Here is a 26,573-nt window from a genome sequence, read left to right as displayed (position 1 = left end):
CTATTCTTCTTTCTTGCCCATTTGGCTAGCTTGTCTGCATGGTAATTGAGCGCTCGTTTGGTGTGTTTGAATAGGACTTTCTCGAAGATTCTTTTGATTTCACGCGCTTTCTTGATATGAATCAGAGATTGCCAGTGAACTGAATTCTTCTTATTGTTGAGATGATTGATAATGTTGATGTTGTCACTTTCTATGATGATAGTCTTTAGATCTTGTTCTCTATCAACTCATCTTTATTCTATTGTTTCCTTTTTACTACATCGATCAATTATTAGCATGGGATGCATAAACAAAAACCTTTTTGTTATCTCTGTATGGAACATCAACAGATGGATGTACTAGACGGGCAGAGGGTCTTTTAAGTCTAGATTTCCTACTTTATGGAGAGTTATCAAGAAGAAATTTGCATTTATAGAGGATAATTTGGGTGGTGTTTGTGTCGATGATTCACAGAATCTTCATTTTTCTCGTCCAATTAGAACATCAGAGATTGATCCCCTTACTGCTCTCCTTGGGCCTACAACGGAACCTTCATCTTTCCTCAATTCCTCGATTGACTCACGTAAGTGGCTTCCTTCATACCATGGTTTCTCAGTCAAATCTTTGTAACTAGAGCTAGAACATCAAATTGCATCCTCACAACAACCACTTCCAAGTTGGATTTGGGACAAATGTATTCCTTCGAAAGTCTTGTTTCTTCTCTGAGTTATAATCCATGAAGTTGCTCCAACCATATACAAGATTATTGGAAGAGGTTTCATAGTTCCAAACATATACTCTCTGTGTAAGTCCAATCATGAATCATCTGATCACCTGTTCCTTAATTGCCCTTTCACTTCTAAGATTTGACAAGTTTTAATCAACTCTCATCATACAAACAGTAGCACACAATCAATCTCCAACCTCTTGATAAAATGAAACTTAAAGAAAGTTATAGATAGAAAGTCCTTCCTTCATCTTTGTACCCCTCCAGCAATCATATGGGTCTCATCGTTAGAGCGTGATAATAAATTTATAGAGATAGAAAATGATAGAAAACTACTCGGGATAACATCATCATTCAAACAAAGAGCCTAATTCACTATTGGGCAATTAATCAATTATGGAGCAAGTCGACCCCTTTTAGCCAATACATCAAGAATTGGGATGCTTTATTTGGGCTATAAACCTCGTGTAACTGATTTTTCATGACTTTTGTCTAGGTAATGGATGGTTAGTCATAAAAGCTTCTATCGTTGTGTTGTTTCACTTTTTCATCAATGATACTATTTTATCTTCACCAAAAAAATATTTACAGATAGTTGGATAGATGTATTAATAATAGCAAAGGACTGCCAAAAGGAACACCAAACTTTCCTAGTAAATGCACAAAGCAAGAAAAGATGGCCAATGATTTCACCCTGCAGAGTGAACAACTGGTTGAAATAATCAAACACTTTATAATCAAATTTTCAAAAACACTTCACTTCAAAAAAGCACATTTTAGATATGATTTTAAGAGACAAAGAAAAGATGAGAGAGGGGCCCCGGAATAGAGGGAGCCATCCTGAAATAGAGAAGGTCATCTCTACGTGAACAAATAGTGCGAGCACCATATCTTTCCAGTTTTCGATAACAAAAACTTTAAATATACAAATTGTTAGGTCTGAAAATCTCTTACAGGCCATGAGAGACCAATGGTGGAATGTAATTATTGTTTGAGATATGATCGAAATTTGAAATGAATTAAAAATCTAACGAAATATTTCTGTTAAATAAATATGTATGTGTACAGACACATAGTACTTTTATATTGACACATAGTACTTTTATATTGACAAACTCACAAGTAGGAGGTCCCTTTGTGTTGTTTGTTGCTATCTGTCCCCGTATTCACATCCAATTGAAAAGTCTTTGTCAACTTTATACATGGGATAATGGAAATCCAATCAAAATCAGTTTTATTAGGTAAAGATAATGTTATCTAATTCAATCTGAACGCCCTCCAAATTACACATAAGATAGCTGCCCCATAATTGTATCTGACTCATTCCCACCACCAAAAAGAAGTAGGTCACTCGTAAATGGTGGGCGATAAAGAACGGTTTCTATGTCCAAATTGTATACAGAAAACTCTTCACTTAGAATTTGTACATAACTATCAAAAAATAGTTGATGTTAAACTCACTTTTATTAGGTTAAGATTCTTTGCCTGTAGAAGTAAAAGTTTTGAATCTTGTTGTTGATTCATTTGACAAACTCGAAAAACATCACCCTTTGCAAATTAAAGAAATTCACTAACTACTTTGAATTCGAATGTGTCTAAACTATTTGTTACATATATTGTTGGGTTTATATAATGGTTGGGTCCATTTGGGTGATTCCATGGTTGGGCCCATTACCATCTAATAATTAATTAAGAGTGAGCCTCATCCACTCACTACTAGTCAAGACTATTTGTCTTCTAGTTAGCACATGGGTGGGGTCCACCTCTAGAAGGAAGATGGCATTCAAAGCTTTCTTTCTCTAGACAATTAATGTCTCACATCTCTCAACTAGTGAAACTAAAGGTGTCCCTCATTGTAAAGCACATGGTGGTGTAGAGAAGGCTCCCACACGAGCGCGCACACATGTGAGGCATTTGGCCTTTTAACCAATTTGGACTCTTTAGTTATTTGGGCTAATTGGGCTTATGGGCCTTTGGGCCGGGTGCCCGTGAGCCCGGGTGCTAGGGTGCTCGGGAGCTTATAGTGAAAAGACTCTTTTGCCACGAAGAGTAGTTTTACTTAAACTCGGATTTTGACTAAGTCGGTGGGATTAACCTAATCAGTATTTGAGTATATCTCTAACTGATCTCGTAGGGTTAATCAAATTAGTTTCCAAGTTTATCTCCCACTCCCTTAACTTCTCTGCCACGTTTCCTAGGCGGTTAGGGTTTTCTCAGAGGCTATATATACTAGCCGAAATCAAGAGAGAAAAACACAACTCAATTTCGGCTATCTTCCTCTTTCTGACTGTTTAAGTTTTCGAGTTCTGTTATCTCCATTACTGTCTCTGTTAGTGCAGACAGAGGAACTAAGTTGTGGTCAATCCTTGGGAGTGATCGGAATCAAGTAATTAGCACCCCGGTTACTCCGAAATCACTTTTAAGGCAGTGACCTCCATACCACGACACAGTGAATAAGTTCTTTTCTACCCGACAGTTCCATTGATCTACCCCATATTTCCAACATATATATATATATATATATATATATATATATATATACTATATATATAATTTGTTGAAATCTAATAGGATTAGATGATTTTAACAATTAAACATCGTCAAAATAAGACCAAACGGCGTCGTTTATATCATGAGAATTCACGAGGAAGCTTGAAAAACCACACAAACTATTCTAAAAGCTACCTCTATTTTATCTAGGGGTGTACTCGAGTCGAGCCGAGCCGAGTGGTAAGATGTTCAAGCTCGGTTCGTGTATTTGACTGTCGAGCTCGTTCGAGTAATTGACCACTTGTTCAAGCTCGGTTCGTATAAGTTTGAAAGAGCTCAAACTCGAGTTCGAGCTCGCATTCTTTAAACTCGTTTATCAAAATACTTCAAATGAAAACTTTCTAAATTATCGAAATACTTCAATGATCATTTGCCACATACAATAATAATGATTAATGATTCATATTCTGATAATTTTTTAATGGTTGATATTTCATGTACAAGTTTCAACACGAAGACGTAATTATGTACTACAATATTATAAGAGTATGTTAAACGAGTTGTTCACGAGTAGCTCGTGATACACTAAAGAATGATCAAACTCGGCTCGTTTACATAAACGAGCATGATTTTGGGCTCGTATTAAGCTCGTACTCATTAATATTCGAGTCGAACACGAGCAATAGTCGAGCCGAGCTCGAGCAGCTCGTTAAGAGCTCGGCTCGTGTACGCCCTAATTTTATCTACTCGGTAAACTACACAACTTACAAGAAAATAAATTGTAGTTTGAATGGGAACTCATGATCTCTCAAGGTGCACAACTTGAGGTATATCATATGTGAAACCTCGTGCAGCCAAATTTTGGATGCAAAATTTTGTTGGGGTTGCATCAAGGAAACGGGGCGCCCCTAGTAATAAAATTGGCACGCCTAGAATGTCTCTTGCATAAGGGTGAAACGGGTCCGGGTGGACTAGTTTTTTGACATATTTGAACGGGTACCTAATATAATGATCCGGTTTTTATATGTAAAGAAATCCGACCAAAATCTCGTACTGAATAAAATAGATCATCCATTTGAAAACCAGTATTTCAGTCTGGCTTTTCGGTTTAAACCAAATTTAAACTTTATTTAACTAAATATTAACAATTAAAAGATTATATTGTGGCTAATATTGTGAGCAAGATATCAAATGAATATCGTCCAACAATCACAATAATTTCGCTAATTTTTCTTTCACTCAATAGTGTATTGAAACAAGAATGAGAACTAAAGTAATTTCATTATAAGAAATAATACTTAGTTATCCATTAATATTTTATTACTAATTGTATAAATAATATATATACCATTTAATTTAGTCCGATTTAGGGCCCACGAACTTATCAGAAAAAGACTGAACCGGACTTAAAGATCAATTCAATAAAAAAAAACGACCATCATAGACCGTTTTTTTTTTTTGTTCGATTTTTTGTGATCCGGTCTAGTTCGACTTACCCATCTTTCGATCTTCGCGGTGTTTAGTTTCACCTCTACTTGCATTTTAGTAGTATTTTATAGAAGGGAGGTGCTCTAGGTAAAATTGGAACAATTTAAGACCCCAATTGTGGAGTTGGATCCAAATTTGGTGGATTTCTGACACGGACACCAACTTCAACCAATTTTTAGGCGTTAGCGGAATCCCTCGAAAAATGGAAACTTGCTTTGATTACTACTACCAGTGTGATCTTCTTAAATTTGACATAAGAGATAGAAAGAGAAAGAGAAAACAACCCTTCTCTCAATCTCTCAATCTCAATCTAGAGAGAGAGAGAGAAAGAGAGAACCACCACCATTATCGTTCTCATCTCTTACAACCCTTCTTCCATCTCCTTTTACCAACTGTTTTCTTCTCTATCCCTAAATCTTCTCTATTTCTAAATGATTTAATGAGAAATATAAAGATAGAAACAGACAACCCTTTTTATTCTTAAAACAAAAATCTATACTTGAAGAAGTTGGCCGATTACTCCCAAATTAATCAAAACAGAGCCTACCCATTTCTCTCTTATATTTTCAATCTCAAATTAATTATCATGTCTATAATCAGAATCAAACCACTTTTAATACCTTCCTCTGGATTTGAATCTGCTAGCATTGCCTTACCATCTTACTCCAAATTAGGGTTTGTGACGGAATCGTCTGATAGAAGGTGTAAAGGGTTTTTAGGATTATCTGTATCTAATGTGAGATTGAAGGTTTTGATGCCAATTAAAGCGATTGAGGATCGAAGAACTGCTTATTTGAATGATAAAGGAGATAATATTAAGGATTCAGAGACTCAATTGTCAGATAACGATTGTGCCTGCATTTCTGGTATTCTTTTCTGATCATTTTCTGTATTAAATCAAAGCTAAATTTTTGTATATTTAGGCAAAGGTTTGTTTTTAGGTTATTTATTCATTTTGGTACCTTAGATGGTGATGATGTATCTCTTAGATACAACTAGTGGGTATTTATGATTATCCTCCATTAGTGGTTTTTTTTGCCATAGAAACTTAATGTATTAAGGTGCTTTTATAGAACCTAATTTGGTGTGAATTTTTCCTTTCAATTGTTATTTGATCAGAAAGTAGCTGCTCTTCCTACTCATTTTTTGATTCCGTTGTCAGTTTGATCATTTATAGCCTTTAAATGACTACATTTGTTATGTTTTTCAAGAATATGTTAGCGTAGAATCGGAACAAAAATCCTGCAATTTGTATGTGAATGTTGTAGTGGTAAAGCACATTATACGGGTTATCTTGAAATAGCAAGCCACTGGCTTTTGACCTGCAAAATCTACCTCAAGTTGGGGAATTGTACAAGTTATGGTGTAATGGATTAGGGTTTCTTAGTCATAAATGAAACATTAACTGCTGTTGTCATTGTTATAATTTCGAGAAATTCAAGATATTTAAATGGTACTAGTACAAGTTCAGTGTAGCCATGGAACAATATGTTAAGGAGTGCAGATTCCATTAGATGCATGAGTGCATTAAGACGCCAAGTCTCTGCGAGCTCAAAAGAATTCCACTTTTCTTGTATATATATGATGCATTGATGCTATGATATTTCATGATTTTCTTTTTGTGTGACTTCCATGAGAACAACGTTCTTTCATGCTACTGAGGAAACAAGCTCTAGTTAAGAGATTTCTGTTACAATCAATTAAATCGGATGCATCAAGTTCAGTCTCATCCATAAAATGCTAGAAACAGCTTTCTCGCGATAGTCGAAACTTCATTTGTTTCAACTACCTAGTCTGATACCAATCTCCCATTCAGCCACTAATAATGTATTTTGATCCTTGATTATACTGTATTTTTGTTTTATTGAATCCAACTGTGTTTATATTTTACATTTGACAAGGGAATAATCATATCACGGTATCTAACGTTGGAAAGTCGACAAACATCGCATGGCATGAATGCTCAGTTGGGAAGGTTGACAGGCAACATTTACTAAAGCAGAAAGGATGTGTCATATGGATTACTGGTCTCAGTGGTTCAGGTTCATCTCTGTGTTCCTTTTTTCTTTTACTTTCTGATTTCTCACGGAAAGTGTTTGTGAGCTCGAGTTGTATCATTATCACTAAAGGACAAGTAACTTGGTTCAGAAACATGCAGAGATGAAAAAATGTTTGTTGGTAGGCCAGCAAGGCCAAGTTCTTAGTCACAGGGTTTTCTGCATATCTTCAACATGTTTATTTGATTACTTTATCTTGTTTGTATAATGGTTTTGAAATTCACATTTCAGGAAAAAGCACAGTAGCATGTGCTTTAAGTCGAAGCCTGAACCACAGAGGAAAGCTGTGTTACATACTGGATGGTGACAATGTCAGGCATGGATTGAACCGTGATCTTAGTTTCAAAGCAGAGGACCGGGCAGAAAACATTCGAAGGATTGGTATGTGTTTATGAATGGTTATAGGCTTTTAGCTATGTAACGCAGATACTCCTTCAAACTTCAAATTCTCTGAGTAGCTTTAGTGGGTATGCGGTGAGATTTTGTATGTAAATCTTGTTTGTGCTTGTAAATAATCATGTTAGGATTTAGGGTGAGACAATACCTATGTAGATTGACGTCGTTTATTTATATATCATTTGTTGGTCCAGTAATAGGAATAGTAAGTAAAAGAGTATTGGAGGTTTGCAATTGTTATGTTTGTATCAACAGTTGTCTGTGACTACTCAAACTTTCTGTCTGATTTTCAGGGGAAGTAGCAAAGCTCTTTGCAGACGCTGGTGTTATTTGTATTGCCAGTTTAATATCTCCATATAGGAGAGAGCGAGATGCATGTCGTGCACTATTGCCGGACGGGGAGTTCATTGAAGTCAGAGCCTCTTGTTATTGTTATATTAGATCTTATCTATAGAACGATTGTCTTTTTTCTTTATCATATTCAATGGCCTCTGATCTTTACAGGTTTTCATGGATGTGCCACTTCATATATGTGAAGCAAGGGATTCAAAAGGCCTGTATAAACTTGCTCGTGCAGGAAAAATCACAGGTATCATCACAAATCCGAAGTGCTGAAATCTGAAACAATGGTTGTCTCCAGGTTTCATCTTCCTATCTAACCAGCTAATCCGAACTTCCGAAGTCCGAACTGGTCTCTACTTATTTACTCGAGCTGGGCAATCCATGCTTATGTATTCTTTTGTGACAGGTTTTACTGGAATCGACGATCCATATGAGCCACCATTTAACTCTGAGGTATATTTGTCAGTTATCCTACTTCTATGTTAGCAATTTCGATTAATAACTGTTCATGTAAAAACTACAAGGAAAGGGATAGGAGTATAGGACTTTGATATACACTTTTAAGTAGTCGCAAATATTCCAAGCCAAGCCTCCCTAGTTACTGACTCCTAGGTCGAGTGAGCCCGGTTTGACGCTCCTTTAGAGGAGAGGAAATGGAAATCAGATTTTCTTCTTTTTCTGGGTCTGAACAGCAGTAGAGAGAGATCGCAGCGACGCAGCCATTACCTATCCTGCTATTCATTTTTTTAAATGTTTTATGGCTGACTTACGGAATCTAGGGAGTAACTTTACCCTGGTTGAGTCCGGAGCTCAAAGTGCCCATAATTAGAATTGCTCAGATATTTGCATCATGTCCCGTCATTGTTTTTGTTTGTTTTTGAAGTGGAATCTGAGTATATTCGAAATTTATATCTGCTCAGATAGTAATAAAGGTGAAGGATGGAAAATGTTGTTCCCCATTCGACATGGCTGAACAAGTAGTTTCATACTTGGAGGAGAAGGGCTTCCTGCAAGCTTAGTGCGTTTTATAATAAGCAAACAAACCACGTCAATGTATCTGCTCTCTGGTGTCTCCTGTTCTTCTATACAAAATGTCAACAGAGCTAGTCGTCCTCTGCTTCTGCAGTTTTGAGCCCTCATTAACGCGTAATTTTTAATTATTTTTAATACACGTCTTGCTTTCCTTGTTCATGTTTTTTGCATATTGGACAGTTTCTTAGATCATGTAAATGGAGTGGGGCTAAACATTAATCTTGTTTTACTAACCAGGGAGTGACTGTAATTTGGACCATCAAGTGAATTTAATGATTTTCTGTAAATGATCTTTTCTAACATTCGTACAAACACTGATGCCTCGCCCAATTTATGTTGTTTTCCTAGAAAGTCTTTTCTATGCCAGTGGCTCCGGATCCTATATAAGAGCTTACCATGTCCTATAGACGAAGGGTTTTGGATTCATCATATGATCATAAATTACAAGGGCATTTTGTGATTTATCACTTCCTAACGCATTCGACACAAGCAAACCTCATGTAGCATGCCCGACCAATATGTGCCCCACTACTACTAGCACAGTTATACACCCACACAAAGATCCGGTTATACACGCTCGCACGCACACATACCAACTGTAAATCAGAGATGTGAATTGGAGTTAATGATAATAACTTTATTTACTTCACAAGATAATATCAAACCTAATACACTTCAGTACATTGGAAAAGAAAAGGACAATGACAATCTTGTGTATCATAAGAACAAAAGCCTAAACCGAACATCCATCTATCACTACAACTATTACTATGATTAAAAACTCTACCGCAGTCATAAAATTAATCTACAACAAAAGGTTGTTCAGTCATGGCATACTGCGGTATAAAGACTGATCCAACATATATTCCACCATAATATTAAAGATGAGAGAACAGTTAATGGCTACAGTTGGATAAATATTCAGTCACTCCAGCAATCTTGATCGGACGCCAAAACCTGTTCTTTATTTCTCTTCCCGTCCTGCATAATATAAAATGACTGAGCTTTTTCTTGGTTTATAAGCATAATAGATTCTCAGTGTGTGGGATTAAACATGCAAAGTATCATTTGTTATGTAATGAAGTACCGTTTCTATGAGTACTGGTTTTGGGGGAGACCATACTAGAATTTGTCTGTCGTTGCCGCCAGTGTACAGTTCCTGCAAAAACCAGGTCATGGAAGTTATCACTTAACTTGAATCACGAGTTGGTATATTTTCGCTCAATGAGCTTATGATTTAAAAGTGTATCCTCTGGAAACAATTTATAATTGCCATTACACAAGATTCTACAGACAAGACTCGTTAGAGAAGAGTTGGTCATCTGCAAGAACCTCTTGTCGTTGGTTAATGAGTGTATTATAATGAATTTATGAGTCATAATGGGAGGGATATGGATTAACGATGTTCCTGAGCTCAACATAATTTCCATTCTCGAATCTCGACTGAATCAGCTTATTATATACATATATACAAACCTGATCCTGTGAACTAAACCAGCAGCAGTTGACAGATTCGTAATGTCCACGATAAGTTCTGAATGTCTGACCTGACCACACATCAAATGCCTGAAAAGCAAAAACCAAACGAATCAAATAGTGAAAAATTAACAGGCTGTGTTGCCTGTTTTAGTGTTACTTCCAGCATTTTAGTCATATTTTTAAGCAAGAGAATGAAAACTGTAAGTTACCTTGACATTTGTCATGCATGGAACAAACACAATAGACGAATCCTGGGTGTTTGCTAACTGTATCGGCTTGCGTGTTTCGAGGCGAGTAACTTCATAATTTACTAGTGTGTTGCATCCAGATTCGATATCCCACAATCTTAATCTCGAATCAGAGCCTGAAACTCTTAAATGAAACAAAATGACTTTTAAAGAGTGTTTAATTGAGCGATTATTGCTATACTTTCATTTAAGTAAACTTGTTTCCATTAGAATGGAAGCATGACATTCATATCAATATATGAGTATGCAAAGTGAATCAATTACATTTGACAATATATAACTAAGTTTTCTTAAACAGAAATCTTATAATGACAATGATGAAGATAATGACAATCACGATAATGAGACAACACCAAGCTAGATATTCTATGCAGATTAAGATCGCATTTTGTGGTCCTCATACATGTAAACTGGCAGATCTAGAGAAATTCCACTATTAGCACGCTACAACACATAGATCAAGCATAGAAAGGGTTCCGCCCTTATAGTAATTTGCACCCAATGTATTTTCTCCAACTATATATCTATTAGCGATGGGGTGTGACTCAATATATTCGCGAATGTGCACATCCAAGTTTTCTATAGGGAAAGGTGCAAATCAATCAGGCTTTACCCTATCTCGTAACGTTTTTTGGCAGATCTTCTCATGTCCAAATCATCAGATACTGAAAGGTTTCCAGGAGAAAGCCTACGCTTCTTAAGAGGTCCAACATATTAAAAAACCAATTAACTCAACAAAATGGCTACATATTGACCTGCACTCAGCAAATACATTCCATCTCCAGTTACTTTTAGCCCAGTAACAGCGCCATAGTGAGCAGTTGCTCGATCACGACTCGATAGCATCCCTGGATGTGTTCTCTGTCCACTTGAACCTTTGGTTTGACTTGGAATTCTATAAAGGGATGGCACCCGCTTTGCACCATTACCATTAGCTGTTTTCTTCTGCGGTGTTCTCCCCTTGGCAATGGACGGTTGCCCTGCTGGCATGGGTTTGGATGTTGATCCCTAATGAAAGCAAGGAAACAAAATAATACTAGAGGAACAACTTATGATAACTGATAAAAGAAAAGGTGTACAGGTTTTGAAGCTAACAGAGATATTCTGTGAAGACATGAAAGCATCTGAGAAGTAGTAAACTAGTATGCATCAAACTTTCAATCATCGACACCATACAAAAGCAGAGAGCAAAAATAAAGGTAAATACTATTTTATGATGTTTGATGCTTAAATATCATAGCCAAATAGATAGATGCAGAAAAACATCTAAATGCAACATATGTGAATTTAACTTAATCTGTGAATCACGTTTTTTTTTTCCAGATCTAATATCTTACCATGCAATTGGGTAAGAATGGAGTGTGATGAGAACAAGTCCGTTTTGAGGTTTTAGATTTTCCGCAAGTTACAACCGTGCCTCAACCTATACAAGTCTACGTAGCTTAAATAAATATGAAGTCACATGTCATAGGAGATTAGGAGGTATTAATTAGAATGAATATTAAATAATATTTTTCACCATGTGGGTGTATCGACAAAGCCCAATTTTGGGTAGGGTGAACTGATGACTAATTAGGATTTGGAACATAATTTTAATTAAGGACGGAAACTTGACCTCAATTTATTTGCAAATTTAGACTGGCCCAAGCAAACTCATGACCCAAGTACAACCCTTTCCTACGGCCTGACCCGTGTTACTGGTATTAAGGTCCATTAACAGACGTGCAAGTTGTTTAAGTGTTTCTCAGCCTCTCAGGTAGAACACCTTCAATTTTACTTGCCTATGAGCAGGAAATGGTGATGGGTTGTACGTCAAGAATGCAATGGTAAACACAAGGTTGAATACTGTACAGACTATTTAGAGAATTACGCATGTAGCAGTTCTTACAAGTCAAAAGGATGGGTGGACGAATAGAAGATGCTGTGAAGAGACACGATCTTTGAAATTTTTCATTGAGATCAATGTAAAATTCCCTCTCTCCAGGGCAACTATCCGCAGACCCAGCAAATAGAGTTGTAACTCCACTTCTACAAGTGTTGTTTTTTTTTGCCTTGACAGGAATACTGTTGCATATTGAACCTCCGATCAGCGTGGTTAGTTGTTGTTGTTGGGTAGATATGAATATGAAAACGTATACTATATGCAGATAACGGAAAGAACAGGTCACCATTGTGCAATGTTTATTGGCTCCAACCATTTGATACTCGGTGCTACACTCATGTTGTTCGATAAACTGGCTATGGCATGCTATTCAATAATCTATTAATGTGCTTTTCTGGATCTGGTGGTAGGGAAAACTTATTTCAATTTTCAGAAATTAAGGAATTTGCATTGCTAGCCTCATGCTAAGGGATTGAAACTCTACAAGGAGCGTGGGACGGAGGAGTACATATGAGGGATATTGTTATCTCATAGAAGAAGGAGATTGAACCATAACTCATAACAATTGTTGGTTTGTTTACGGGTGGTGGTACTTGGTGGTAGATTATCCTGTTTGGATTCATAGCTATAAATTTATGCAAGTTTGGTTCCCCGTGCAGAAAATCTTCTTATGAAGGTAAGGAACAAAAACAATAGTTCACCTGTACCCAAGTTGTAAGTAGACTTGTGACTTTTACTAGGTTAGGGATACCGTCATAGAAAGAATCTAATTTATTGCGAGGACAGGTATCTTACTTTTGACTGGAACTGTTGAAGCAGAGGTGGTCGTCTCCCTAGTTGAGAACGTGACTGATCTAAAACTAGAAAACATCCTGCTCGTCTTATATCCCAAAAACGTATTGCCCCATCGCATCCCCCAGTCGCCAAAACCCACTCACTGGAAGTGGACCATTCCACTGTCATTACACCATCTACAATCATAAAGATCATTCCCTTTTCAATCAGAACCACATACATTTACAACAGATAGATGACACGTCAAAAGGCGTGAATTTTTTTGTCAATCCCGACTTTCTTTAGCTCATTGCAGATATAGACTAAAAGAATATTCTACACCCAACTTTAAAAATGGATAAGCAATAACATTGACTGACCTACACATAATAAAATGGTTATGCATAGATTTGAATCTTACCACGGTGACCAGATAAGGTGTGAGTAAATGCCCCTGAAGCTATATCACATAGACGAACCTGAACATCTTCAGTTCCAGCAGCAATTAGCATGTGAGAACCAGCTACTGCCGACATAGCTGTCCGATAAACCTTTCCTGGCATTTTAAAATTTACTACCACCTACATAAAACATAGGTTGTCAAATTGTATCAAAAGACAAAAATTGGGTAACGTATGGATGGAGAAGGATTCTTACTCGGGTTGTATTAGTATCCCACACGTTGACACACTGATCAAAGGATCCTGTGATAAAAAGGCCAGTGTCAATTGGATACCAAATGGCCGAGGATACTGCATATTTGTGACCTTGCTCGTGTCGCTTATCCACAACAAATATGGACTCATGCTTTGCAACCATGCCATTTCCTTCATACCTCGAGGCACGTTGGACATCATAAACAGCCGCTGCTCCATCTGATCCACCAGACAACAGATAGCGTCCTTCTGTCAAATCAACCTGGTCTTGCAATGAAAATATGCATAATGGCAATTTAGAGCGGGTGATGAGAAACTGCTGAAAACACATATTTGGGTTTTCCTAAAGGTACTATTGGAGTGACCCAATAGAAGCAAATATGATCACCAATTCACCATAATCATCATCATCATGGAGTTCCATGAGTGTATTCTATTCTGGAAGGGACATTAAAATAACACAACATCACATATGACCCATATAGGGTTTCACTATATACTCCATCTGAATTCTAATGGTCAACCTAGATTTAAGAATCATGTTCAGGAGCATTTCGAAAGTAATATAAATTGACAAATTTGGGAACTTTCATTTACAGTGGCATTAGTGGTAAAAAAAAATAGATGAAAGAGCTAAAAACCTAAACTTATAGTTTCCAATAAAACACCCTATGAATCTGTAATTGAAGTAGAAAATTAAATTCATAGAAGTTAGAGAGAGAGAGGGGAAGAGACCTGGAGAGAATTAACGGAGCCACGGTGAGGAGAAACGATATCTTTGAAATTGGAAAGTTGAAGAGAGGAGATGCGATTGGATTTGATACGATTAACAAATGAATAAGGGCGGAGTTTACCCGCTTCTCTATCTCCGACCGCCTTCCACATTCCCAACGCATCTTCGTCTCAAATCTAACCCTACTCAAGTCCGACAGATCTCCGCCGGCGACTCTGACGGAAAAATAAAGTTTCTTTCTTCTACTCAATGTGTGTGGACTACTGGATATGAGAGAGAGAGAGAGAGGATGATGATGAGGAGGAAAAGGGAGCTTACTTCTTCCCTCTTCTACTCTCATTAACTTTATTTATTACATTTCTTGTTGTATAAATCAAGACCGTCCATTCTTCTCCAAGTTAGATATAGATCGTTGGATATTTATAATCAAAGCTAGACAAAAATCTATTATACAAAACAGATCCTTGTGACTAGGACAAAATTAATGTAAATCAATGTGACTAGGACAAAATTAATGTAAATTAATGTAAATCAATGTGACTTGGCAATCTGACTAGGATACAATTAATACATTTTCCAGCCAAGTAGGACAACCATGGGACAAAATCAAATCTAGCCATCCATTTTCCCTTCTAAGACTAAATCTGTCCGTCCATGCTTCAATGACCCTTCACTTGCTATTTTCGATTATTTCATAACGTCAGAGTTCAGACCCTCCATTTTCCCTTTCTGTCTACATTTTTTTTCTTCTCTCTCTGCAACACACTCAAGGTAATAACGTCTCATCATCTTCAGTCGCTCTCTCTCCCTCTCACGTCTTTGCCAAAGTTGAAGGTAAGATTGTTATTTATCTCATTATTTTTTAATGGGATTTGTTTCTGGTCTAGGTTCTTTTAAAGTATTAGGTTCTGAATTTGAAGTCTTAAAGCCTCAATCAATTAGGGCTAATAATCCTTCAGTTCCTGAATTTGCAGTTCAAATTAGAGAGTTTTTCCATTAATTTGTTTGGAATTGAATCTAATGTGCTTACTTTTTTATGCTTCTTTGATTTCATTGTTTGCAGTTATCACATACTTTGCAAAACTGATGAGTTTTTTTTCCTTTCTCATTTCCCAGGGAAAGAACGGATATTCAACTTAAATTTATGTCTCAAGGTGTTAAAATCCTGCAGGTTGATTCGATTTTAACCATTTGATAGAATGTCTCTTAGAGGTTTGAAGACAATTGTTTGTACTTCTCTTTTTAATTCTTTTTTTGCTTCTGTAATTGTTTTTGTTTTTTGTTTTTCTTCTAAGAAGTTTATCAAAAGAAGGAAGGAAAAAAAACTATCCATCAAGCACGTCATAAAATTGAAACTTGTTCCTTCGATTGATTTTAAGTGTTATAATTGTAGTTCAAAAATGACAATTTTGGGTTGGAAATTTATAGTTTTAGTCTAACTAATCTTACCTTCCTTTTACTTTCTACGAACAAACAAAAATAATGATAAATGGTAATGAGATTTTTATTCTTAGTTCACTATCCATCTCTATTTACATGTTTATATATAGTATATCTATATACGAAAAGGTGATGATGGCCCCTAACGGTTCTGACAGAAAGGCGTCTTCTTCTTACCGATAAAGAAGTCCAAAGTTGCGTTGAATCTTTTCATTTTCTCAAATAATTTTATTCTGATGATTTCTTTCTTACTACTATGGATGCTAACTTGGGTTCCTACTGTTCATTAGTGGTTATTTCAGCTACTTTTTTTTCCTGGGTATAAATTATCTAGGTTTCTCTTTCACAGAAATACATCCTCATTGAAGAAGTATTTCAAGGACTCAATTACGGTGCAGTTTGAACGCTAATTGTTTGGATAGAATAATGTTGAGAAAAAGAATGTGTTTTCCATGCTCTGTTGTTGTTTTAGTTTGTGGAGTCTTCTATCATGGCTACGGACACAGCAAAAATTATAAGCTTATCTACATAACCAGGGGTAATCTATCTTTAGAATTCAAATCACATAATGAAGATTTCCAAAGTGTGTATAATGTTGATTATGTTGACAAACTTCAGTTGGGGATTGGGTATTGGGTATTCTTCCCAATTTGTTTTGTGGAGATAATTGTTGAAACTGTGATCATTGATTATGGGATTATGAAACTTTAATGAGTTATATAAGCTGGTTTTTCCAATTCATTCAACACCTATATGGGATTTGGGTTTTTAGATGATAGTCTTTGTTTATTTTGTACTTCGCTTCCACCATGACAGAAACTTATAAGATCTGCCTGACTAGATGAGGTACTAGACTTTACAATTGAGGTTTAGTAGGATGAGGTTTGTAGAATATACTTGATTAATTGGAATCCTATAGGGGGATGTTATCCTTGAGAATTGGGTTTTATTGCTTCTCTTGCCATTCATCATTCACGTTTCTCGTTTTTTAATTTCAGGGTTACATAGTCCTTAACAGACCTTGTGCGTTCGTTCAATGGCTTCAAAAGGCAAACATCAAAGACGAGTAAGAAAATTTTCTTTTCCACTATGAGTTAGACAATTTGTTGTTAAAACACTCTATAACTTTTACCATGTTATTGTCCAACCGGTACCAAATTGATCTATAGATGGACTTGGAGCAGCATTCTGTTTCTTTTATATTTAACCCAACAAGTATGAGGCCACACTTCGAAAATTCTTCCCTGGGGATAAGGGCCGATTACCAATATTGACCCAATAGAAAATTGCCTGTCATTGTTGGGAAGGTTCATATATTCAACCTCATTACTCCTTTATGAGTTGTATACGTGAGTGTCCAGGTTGTGTTCTTATTTCGTCGAATGGGCGTGGGAATCTCTCAGAAAGATCGTCCCCACATGGATGAATGTTTCTTTCGCAATGAAGAAGAACCTTGAGGCAGATAAAGCTTTCAGTTTGGTGCTTGAGATGTACGCACTTTTCCTCATTACCCAACTTTTAATCGTCTTCTAACACACTCCTCACCCTTTTCTTATACTCCTTTTTGATTTTCTGAATTGATATCTAGGTATGCTTATGCTGTGGCATCTAGGTATGCTTATGTTGTGGCATCTTGTACAAGGATTTTATGGTTTAGGTCTGATAAGTTTTCCGTTTCGGTTTCCTTATAAAACAAGAAAGGACTTTTTTTTTACTACTAAAACTCTAAAAGTATAAAAAGAACTAAATGAAGTTTCACGAAAGAGCTCAACCAATAGAGAAATCGTATGAAGCTCGCATGGGTTGAGTAGTAAAATGTATGACTCTCCACAGGAGAGACTCGAGTTCGAATGTTAACGTTTCCAAAAGAAAACCTTAACCTCATACTTTTAAGTTTTTTAGATTTTTCATGTTTAGTTTACCTCAATATTTTTTTATGGTTTTCATAAACTAACTCTGATTGGTTTCCTGTCCGATATAAAGCCTCCGCGGGAAATTGGGAAGAAGTTCATAATTCATTATACTTATGGATGTGACTATGCCACGAATGTATCACAAATGGTCCATAGTTTGCCTCTTTATGCTTTTCTCTTGATTTGTGATGATGGAAATGAACATTCGATGTTGTGATTCTAGGGTAAGATGACATATGGGAAAACTGGAGAATGGAGATTTGACAAAAGATCATATGATCGAACCCCACCCTGAGAAAATCTTCCAATGCCTCTTCCTGGTGTACAAGAAAGTGTGGTATGTTTCTTCATCTTGTAGAACTATTAGTCTGAGGTTTACTGCATATAGGTGCAACCAAGAACATGAAATAAGCCATACAATAAGTGAAAAAAGAAATATTGAGTCACAAATATATAACGGTATTAACTATTAAGTCATTCATTGTAGCGATACGAAGTTACATATATCAACTAGAGTAGTATTTTATGGTTGTAAACGAGGAAATTGAAGTATTTTCGAAGCTCAGGGCATCTTTCCCAGCGTGTTCTGTTCTAGAACTTCATAAAAACTCCTTCTACTTGTTTCCACCTTTTCGGTGGTATGTAAAGTGATCGCTCCATAAGTAGACAACTTGCTAAAGATAGGGTTCTACCCAGTTTCAGTGTATAACGATACCCAATTTGGATGTCGAATAAAATTCTAAGAAAGAAACGACCATGATTGGGAGATCACCTACCGAGTAAAAGATTCCATATGAAAGTTTATCTTTCCCATCTCTATTGAGGTTTCTTCATATCGAACTTTTCTCTATATTTTGGTGTTTGAGTGTTAAATCAATCGTTTAGAACTAAGGATGAATGAAGCAACACCGATATTCGCGGCACACTGTCCAATACAAAAACAGAAGTAAAGCAAAATTTAATTCAAAATTAACATTTTTTGCAGGTGACTCTCGTGAGAATGGTGAATGAAACAACAACCTATATTCAAAATTGGGGTTTATGAAGAAAACCCAAAGGCCAAGTCTATGTAGCTCTACTGGATAACAAGTTAGAACATTTCTAAATCATTTCAACATACTTGCAGGTATTTTATACTGTTTTCTTGTAACATAAATGTCAAATCTCCTCATAACCCACTTCGACCGCATAATGATTGTAATTAGACTACTTTTAACTCAATCATTGATTCATTATTATGTTCAGACAATATAAATGATCGATGTTCACTCAGCCTCGAGAAGGTCATATTTTAGGATGGCTTTATATGAAACGCCAACTCCTATGTACAATTTGTTTTTTCCAACATCCGTAAATATTAAAAAAGTTAGATTAATGAAACAACAATGTCATGTCAATCATCTGTTTTGCGACCTACTCAAATGTACTAAAAGTAATGATTGGAACATAATCATTTAGTTAACTAGGATTGTGAGTGGTATAATATTAAACATTAATTGCTACCTTAGTTGCATATTTTGCAGATCGGAGTCTGTAACACTGAAAACTACAATTCAGTTTTTCTACTTTCCATGCCTTAAACTTCAGTGTCCAACAACCATCACTACAATATTCCTTCGGTTATCGTGTCGAAATCTTATTTTTAACATATTTTCATTCAAAGTTCCAAAGAAAATATATTTTCTTATTTGTTCTAAATTCTTCTTCTCTTACTAGGTATTAATTCATTGTTCAAATTTATTTATTTTGTTAATAGGTGTTATTTCTAGGGTTATAAGCATTCTCAGAGTGTCGTCTTCTTCATTATATATTATTGGGTAAGTTTTATTTTTATGTAAGAAGTTTTATACAATTTGACACAATAACATGAATTACCTCAGGGATCATAAGCACGTTGAACGTACTAAGATATTATGCGTATTTGCTTACTTAAAGTGTTTGCTGTTGATTAGTGGATGCCAAATTTTTATAATTATTTAGGCTTACAATAGATTTATTGAAATATTATTTAATTATACGAAGAAACAAACATGGGTTAAGAAAGGAGTTGTATCAGTATCACTGACATACACATCAACTTTGGAAAGTCCACCACCATTGGTCACTTGATTTACAAGTTGGGAGGCATTGGCAATTGTGTTGTCGAGAGGTTCGAGAATGAATCTCCTTAGATGATCAAGAGGTCATTCAAGTACTCTTTGGTTCTTCTCAATCTCAAGGTTGAGCGTGAGCGCGGTGTTACCGTCGACATTACTTTGTGGAAGTTTGAGATCGGGAGGTACCAATGTACGGTTGTTGATGCTCTCGGACATCGTAAATTTATCAAGGTCATGATTGCTGGTACCTCTCAAGGGGATTGTAATACCCTTATCATTTACTCCACCACTTGAAGTTTGAGGCTGGTACTTGCAAGGATGGACGGACCTGTACACACGCTCATTCTTGCTATCCCCTTGGTGTTAAGAAGATGATCTGTTGTTGTAACAAGATGAGATTTATTTTGTCAGATCATAATTATTTTATGTTAGTTTAAACCGTGGTCAAGTATTCTACGGACAGTATTTTGTCAAACACATGAAGCTATGATGCACTGATGAGTCATGAATTAATTTTAGATTTATGTGTATATGTTTAGAAGTTAATAAATAATACAACTACAATAAGCTAGCTAAGTCAGTTGCCTATAGTCATGAATTAATTTTTAGGTTCATGTGTTTATGTTTTGAAATTGATAAATAATAGAATTACAATAAGCTAGCTGCGTCAGTTTCGTATAGTCTAAAAATCCATACATCTTCTCCAGTAAAATTATTATTTGGTAGCATTGTGTAAGAAGATTTCGGGTCAAATATGTTTGTCTTCGGGACGAACAAATCGGTTTACTTCTTTTGTGTACTTTTTTTCCAAATTCTTTTGGGGTTCGGTAAATCATGATGTTATGTTTTCTTTTGTTTCTCTTTTAGGTCAGTGATATATCTCTAGCCGATTACGTCATGGTCAATGCATCAAAGTATTTTTTTTGTTGTTGAAAACAATGCATCAAAGCATGCTTATATCCCCCATACATGTTATGAGACTCGCTTATGATGCAGGACTGGAACAGCAAAAGGAAGCCAACGATTGTGTGGATTCCAAGCATGCAATGGATATCTGTCATCTTCAACTGGAACAATAAATTAAATTATTTATATTTATTCGTTTGTTCTACACATTCCTATATCCTATAATTCTATAGTGGGCCAAGGCAAGACACTACAAGAACTGGTTCTCCTGGTGTGATAAGACGCCTAGCTGTTGATGTGTCTTTTGAGAAGAATATGAATCTGGCAATATACTCCTCACAACTGCACCTAGAGAAAGCGCTTTTACAAACCTCAAATTCATTGTCGAATGTCTTTCTAATTAGATTATTATAGTAGCGAATGGTTCTTCATACAGGTTAAATGTTTAGTGATCTCAAAAAGCGAGTTAATTGTTATTACTGAAGAAGGTAGATGCTTTTTCTATTTTCCTGGTTCAATGACAAGGTTCTGGAACTGTTTATGAAATTAGTTTCTCATAACACAATTAGTGATTAGTATATAGTTATTTGCATTCGAAAATGACAAATCTCATTTTATTTTTCTATAAATTGATTTTATATTGTCTTCGTCATAAGAAGCTTTTGTGCTACACATATTGTTTTATTTCAATTGCCACTTTTATCAAGTTCACATATTTTTATTTAGGTCATTAATTGATTAAAAAAAATGTTAAGCAAATGTGTTCTAAAAACTTAATAGATTGTATTTTGTATGTCTATTTTTTTGTAGTGCGTAAATGGCATTCCCCCGCCCGTAGGGCGGGGGTTGTGCCTAGTATATAAGAGAGAAGAAAAAAAATTTAGTTTCGGTTCTGCGTTTGCCGGGAGTCGAACCCGGGTCTATTGCTTGGAAGGCAATTATCCTAACCGTTGGACTACAAACGCTTCTGGTGATGTTAAGATGGAGCAAATTCTTAAGGGAAGATAAAGTGAAGGTCATGGATGAGATAGGTGATGAAATGGAGGAAGAGAGATAGAGAGAGAGTGGAATAAATATATTTTTAAGTTTTTTTTTTTTATAATATATACCAATTAACATATGACTTGTGATTTGATGATTCTTAGATTGGATATAAAGAATTCAAATTACTATTTATCTCAAATCACAAATCTTTGGCGGAAAGATACAGATAATACCACCTTACTAAATTTGGTTTCTCAAATTTAATACTATCTCGGAAAGGTTTTTAGTCGATCAATAGTTTTCTTGTCACTTTATCCAAAGAAATATTTTTTGTTGGTTTAGGAGCAATGAGTGTCCATTTAAGGTTTTTTTTTGTTGAGGATTGTCCATTTAAGTTACAAGTTACAACCTTCATAGTTCATCCACTAATCTATTTATATCTTTAATTTGAACCTAAGCTTTACCAGTTTAATAATGCCACTTTACTAAGTTCTTGTAAAATAATTTCATCAAAAAAAAAAAGTTCTTGTAAAATAACTTAAGCATTTTTACATTCATTTTGTTTATAAGATACCATCTATACTAAGTTCCGTGAAAGAACAGAAAATAGCGAAACTTCAAGATAAGACAATAGTTTGACCGTTTTCAATTTGATTCGATTTGATTTAGACCAAGGAACTTAAACAAAAACGAAAAGAAGGTAATTTGGAGTCTTTGACATCAACAAAATGTTTATGCTAACAGCTTATGTTTGGATTACATATTACCACAACAGGAGAACTGGTGAACGCTGGGTTAGGTTTTATTTTTGTTGGAACTTTCATCTTCAATTTTATTTTTTTCTTCACTTCATGTTTCGATAAAATCATTCAAACATTTGGTTTTTCACCTTCCACTTCATTGCGCCAAATGTAAATAACATTGTAACGAAAATTATATATTAATATTCGTGACAAATTGATGGTAATATATGGAGTTAATAGACGCAGTGTAAAAAGAAGTTAAATTCTGTCACATGAGGTCGTACAAATATGACCAGATGCTTTTACTATTTTCTGTTTCATCATTTCTACTTAAAAATGAAAATGTGCGTTTATTTGACAACAATTCCGTGTTGGCATTACCTTTTCACATGACAAATTGTTCGTAATGGTTAGGAGCCTCCTTAGAATAACAATTACTAACATAGTAAAATTTAAAATAATTTTATTCTTTTATGATCTTTGAGACGAATAGATGAAACAGAACGTGTTGAAGGCACGGGTCATATCTAGTTTATTAATGTAGCCCAAAAGCTAATAAAGTTCGTATAATAAAGTTAAAATTAGACTAAACTGGTTAATGAAACAATGACAGGGATCAGAATGAAATTAAGTTGAAGACGTGAGAGAAACCGCTACCTGCTGGTGGCCAACGAACAAAATTTATTAGATTCCTGTTAGTTTCCTAAACTTTTGTTCACGCTCACTGAAAAATGGCCTAATACCTACTCTTCTAACCATTATCCTCATTCTCTCTCTAAAACAATCTAAACTTCGATGATCAGTCAGGGGTAGATTCGTCAACTTAATTACTTCAAAATCTTCAAATAATTTCATAATCTTTCCATATCTTCACTATAAATCAATTTAAGTCCCAAAATTAGAAACTACCACATCCACATTACTTATTACCCTATAAATACTCACCCAGTTTTTGTTATTCCTTACAGTACTGTTTTTGTTGGTAATAATAATAAGAAAACAAGAGCATTAAAAAGATGGGAAGAAGAAAAATTGAAATCAAGAAAATCACAAAAACAAGTTCAAAACAAGTCACTTTTTCGAAACGTAGAAAAGGGTTATTCAATAAAGCTTCTGAACTTTCTGTTCTCTGTGATGCAGAAATTGCCATTATTGTTTTCTCACCAGCTAGTAAAGTTTTCTCATTCACTAATCACTCTGTCAATTTTATAATAAATTCTTTTGTTAATGAAACTGAACCGATTCGAAGTAATAATGGGTATATTGATATTGTTAAAAGACGGTATTCTAATTTAGTTAACGAAATAGAAATTGAGAAGAAAAAAATACGAAAATTGAAGATGATGAAAGAAAGAAGAACAGAGGATGAGTTTTGGTGGGAAAAATCAGTTAATTCTGTTAATGTGGAAAAGATGAAGTTTTTGAGAGAGGGAATGGAGAAAATGGTTGAAGAAATAGCTGATGAATTAATGAGGATGAATCTTGATGTTACTAATATCATTAGTATTAGTAGTAGAGGATTATTATCATCTCCTTTGTCTTCAATTTTTGTGGAGAACTCACCATGTAAAGAATTGGTTCATGTTCCTCAAGTTTTGAACCTTCAAGATTATTATGATGTTCTTGGTGATTTGAATTTTGGTTTTGATCAACAATAAATCGAAGACGAAAGAGATGATAATAATCCTTCTCTTCTACTATTACTAATAATATTAGTAACATCAAGATCCATCCTCATCATGTAAAGAATTGGTTCCTGTTCCTCAAGTTTGGCTTCAAGATTATTATGATGTTCTTGGTGATTTGAATTTGGTTTTGATCAACAATACAATTAATGAGGATGAATCTTGATGTTACTAATATTATTAATAGTAGTAGAGGACTATAATCATCTCCTTCGTCTTCAATTTTGGTGGAGAATTCCTTCATAGTGATTTCAATTTTGATCAACAGTACAAATAATTGATGTATCTTTGTATTGGTTTGAAAAAAAATTCTTTTGTTTTGAGGATGTTATTTCTTTTATCATTTTTCTTAAATGAATGGAAAAAGAAATTATTCGATCATTTTATGGTGTAGTTGCTTATCGTGTTAGTCCAACACAAAAATGTTTTAATTCCGATATTTTCTGCACTTTCATGTAAGTAGAATGTGTGCAATGGTTGAAGAGATAGATGATATGAAAAAGAGAAGTTTAAGTGGGAAAAAACTCGTTACATTGTTTCCTACACTTTCGAAAATGCTTTGGGTCACTTCTAGCAAAACCTTTTTGTGTCCCTTTTGGTACCATTTGTGTGGCAACATTCCACGCTTTTGGGGCTCCTCACGGCAATGTTTGCAGTCACTTTATCAACACTTTTAAGGTTACATTTAGCAACTTCTTAGGGCTACTTTTTGCAACAGTGCCACTTTTGCAGACAGTCTGACTTTTGGCAACACTCCCATTTTGGCAACACATTTTTGGCTTTAGGTGACACTTTGAGGGATCACTGTTATCAAAGCTTTGGATTGCTTTTTATTTTTTTCTCTCTTTGAACGATAAGTTTGGAAGATAAATTACTAGAAACGTACAATCAAAATTACGTTATCGATTTCCGTCTCTTTCGTGTAGATATCAATATCCAAATCTTGTTTTTAGGGTTTGTTCAGTTAGTGCAAAAATATTTAGATGTCGTAAAAAGAAAATAGATTGTTCTTATGAAAAATTCAAGTAATAGTTTTTGTAGGATTGTGAAAATTTTAACTTTCTTCCTCTTCTCCTTTTTCTTCTTTCTTTTCAAATACTTTAACTTAGGATTTTGGATGCTTGAACTCGATTGGGGTTTGGAATATCCATTATAGGGTTTGACATACTTCAATTTACACCATGAGAAAATGGTTTTTCTGCTTTTTGTTCCAAGCAAACAGTGTCGACTTGATTTTCCCAACTAATGTCCACGCAGACCAAACGCGCCCCTAAAGAAAATCTAAATTATCTCTATCCGACGGTCCGTTCCACCGAAATCGACCAACCTGAGGAAGTGGCTAAAAGCACCCGTTTAACCTGCTGTTAGCACCCGCTAGAAGAGATTGACTTGGTCAATATCGTTTGACTCAAAAAATTTGTTAGCACCCGTTGACTTTTGAGATATTTTCTCTGTTCGGACTGTCCCCACCGAATTGGTTCGGGCTGTCTGCTCCGAACCAAAACAGGGAGCCCCAGGTTATATGTTTTTCCTGTGTCGGACTGTCCCTTCGACTTGTTCCAGAAATATAAAAAAATAATTACATCATTTTAAATTACCATATCATTCAACCACAACATCCATCCAAAACATCTAAAATATTAACATCTGAAATGTCATCCAAAATATCAACATCCAACCGAAAAATAAGTTAACCCAGCTTCCTACGCTTCTTTTCTTAACCTCTTTTTCCCAAATGTTTTCTTTGTAACCAGCCTCCTCTGACTCTCTGAATTTCGGTCACCAAAACTATATCTTATTCATCGTCTTCCTCTGTTGTGTAGCAACTGGTTCTTCGGTCGGAACCGTAGTATCAACTCCCATTCGACTTTGAACTCTACGAGCCCTCTCGCTCCTGGTAGGATGAACACGCTCAACCATGGAAATAAAGGAATAACCTAGGGTGGAGAATAAACACAACTAAGAAAAACAAATAAGGGAATGGGAGTGAACAAGGCACACAGTTCAGACTGAAAGCAGTCTGAACTGCTTCCACCGAACTGGTTCGGACTGTCCCCACCGAACTGGTTCGGACTGTCCCCACCGAACTGGTTCGGACTGACCCCTCCGAAACAGTTCGGACTGGTTCTCCGGTCGTACAAAAATTTAAAGTCGAAAGTATTCAACTCAAATCACTACAAATTTTCTATAAACAACCATCATACAAGTACTTCCTAGTATTATTAACATATAAATCACAAATAAACTTCCTTTATTGAGATGAATCGAAGAAAAACTAAAAATTTATAATCTTACCTAAAATGAAGATTGAAGGTCTTGGATCTACCCTTCTACACCACGAATGAAGCAAGGTGTGCAAAAGAAAGGTCGAGAGGTGAAGGAACTTCTTGTTTGAGCGAGAATTTTGGGAAGAAAATGAAGAAAGCGAGTTGAAACGGTTGGTCTCTCTCTCGGTCTCAGCAGCTCTCGATTTCAAAATTAGGGCAGATGGGTGGAGATTTGGGCGCGAGATTGGATAGTGAC

General features: G+C 35.5%; 2 protein-coding genes, 1 non-coding gene and 2 pseudogenes across 3 annotated transcripts; 3 read left to right on the top strand and 2 right to left on the bottom strand.

The window, feature by feature from the left end:
• The first annotated feature begins 4,809 nt into the window (after positions 1-4,809).
• On the top strand, positions 4,810-8,798 carry LOC147532833 (adenylyl-sulfate kinase 3-like). Its single transcript, XM_086645419.1, has 7 exons — positions 4,810-5,550; positions 6,586-6,726; positions 6,973-7,122; positions 7,431-7,549; positions 7,642-7,726; positions 7,886-7,932; positions 8,400-8,798. The coding sequence occupies exons 1-7, from the start codon at positions 5,271-5,273 to the stop codon at positions 8,496-8,498; spliced, it is 921 nt and encodes a 306-aa protein (XP_086501545.1). The 5' UTR covers positions 4,810-5,270; the 3' UTR covers positions 8,499-8,798.
• Positions 8,799-9,127: 329 nt separating this feature from the next.
• On the bottom strand, positions 9,128-14,678 carry ATCSA-1 (Transducin/WD40 repeat-like superfamily protein). The gene is made up of 9 exons (XM_086645418.1): positions 14,286-14,678; positions 13,552-13,812; positions 13,316-13,475; positions 12,916-13,091; positions 10,994-11,246; positions 10,200-10,354; positions 9,988-10,077; positions 9,599-9,670; positions 9,128-9,492 (listed from the first exon to the last, which is right to left on the bottom strand). The coding sequence occupies exons 1-9, from the start codon at positions 14,433-14,435 to the stop codon at positions 9,433-9,435; spliced, it is 1,377 nt and encodes a 458-aa protein (XP_086501544.1). The 5' UTR covers positions 14,436-14,678; the 3' UTR covers positions 9,128-9,432.
• Positions 14,679-15,148: 470 nt separating this feature from the next.
• On the top strand, positions 15,149-18,681 carry LOC147532831 (hydroxyproline O-arabinosyltransferase 1-like; annotated as a pseudogene).
• A 985-nt stretch (positions 18,682-19,666) lies between these two features.
• LOC147532830 (elongation factor 1-alpha pseudogene) lies at positions 19,667-20,224 on the top strand (annotated as a pseudogene).
• A 1,307-nt stretch (positions 20,225-21,531) lies between these two features.
• Positions 21,532-21,603, bottom strand: TRNAG-UCC (transfer RNA glycine (anticodon UCC)). Its single transcript has one exon. It is a non-coding gene; the product is annotated as a tRNA-Gly (tRNA).
• Positions 21,604-26,573: the final 4,970 nt, after the last annotated feature.

Source organism: Eschscholzia californica, unplaced genomic scaffold (genome assembly GCF_041429995.1).
Source record: "Eschscholzia californica isolate CP2 unplaced genomic scaffold, dmEscCali1.0.p SCAF_6, whole genome shotgun sequence".
NCBI lineage: Eukaryota > Viridiplantae > Streptophyta > Magnoliopsida > Ranunculales > Papaveraceae > Eschscholzia > Eschscholzia californica.
Note: the sequence above shows the minus strand (reverse complement) of the source record. Positions and strands in the feature narration are given on the sequence as shown.

Coding starts and splice junctions, on each gene's coding strand:
- LOC147532833 (XM_086645419.1), top strand. CDS start 5,271: ATGTCTATAATCAGAATCAAACCACTTTTAATACCTTCCTCTGGATTT. Junction 5,551..6,585: donor CGATTGTGCCTGCATTTCTG/GTATTCTTTTCT, acceptor ACATTTGACAAG/GGAATAATCATATCACGGTA. Junction 7,550..7,641: donor CGGACGGGGAGTTCATTGAA/GTCAGAGCCTCT, acceptor TGATCTTTACAG/GTTTTCATGGATGTGCCACT.
- ATCSA-1 (XM_086645418.1), bottom strand. CDS start 14,435: ATGTGGAAGGCGGTCGGAGATAGAGAAGCGGGTAAACTCCGCCCTTAT. Junction 13,476..13,551: donor GGGATACTAATACAACCCGA/GTAAGAATCCTT, acceptor TGTTTTATGTAG/GTGGTAGTAAATTTTAAAAT. Junction 10,078..10,199: donor CATGCATGACAAATGTCAAG/GTAACTTACAGT, acceptor TTTGCTTTTCAG/GCATTTGATGTGTGGTCAGG.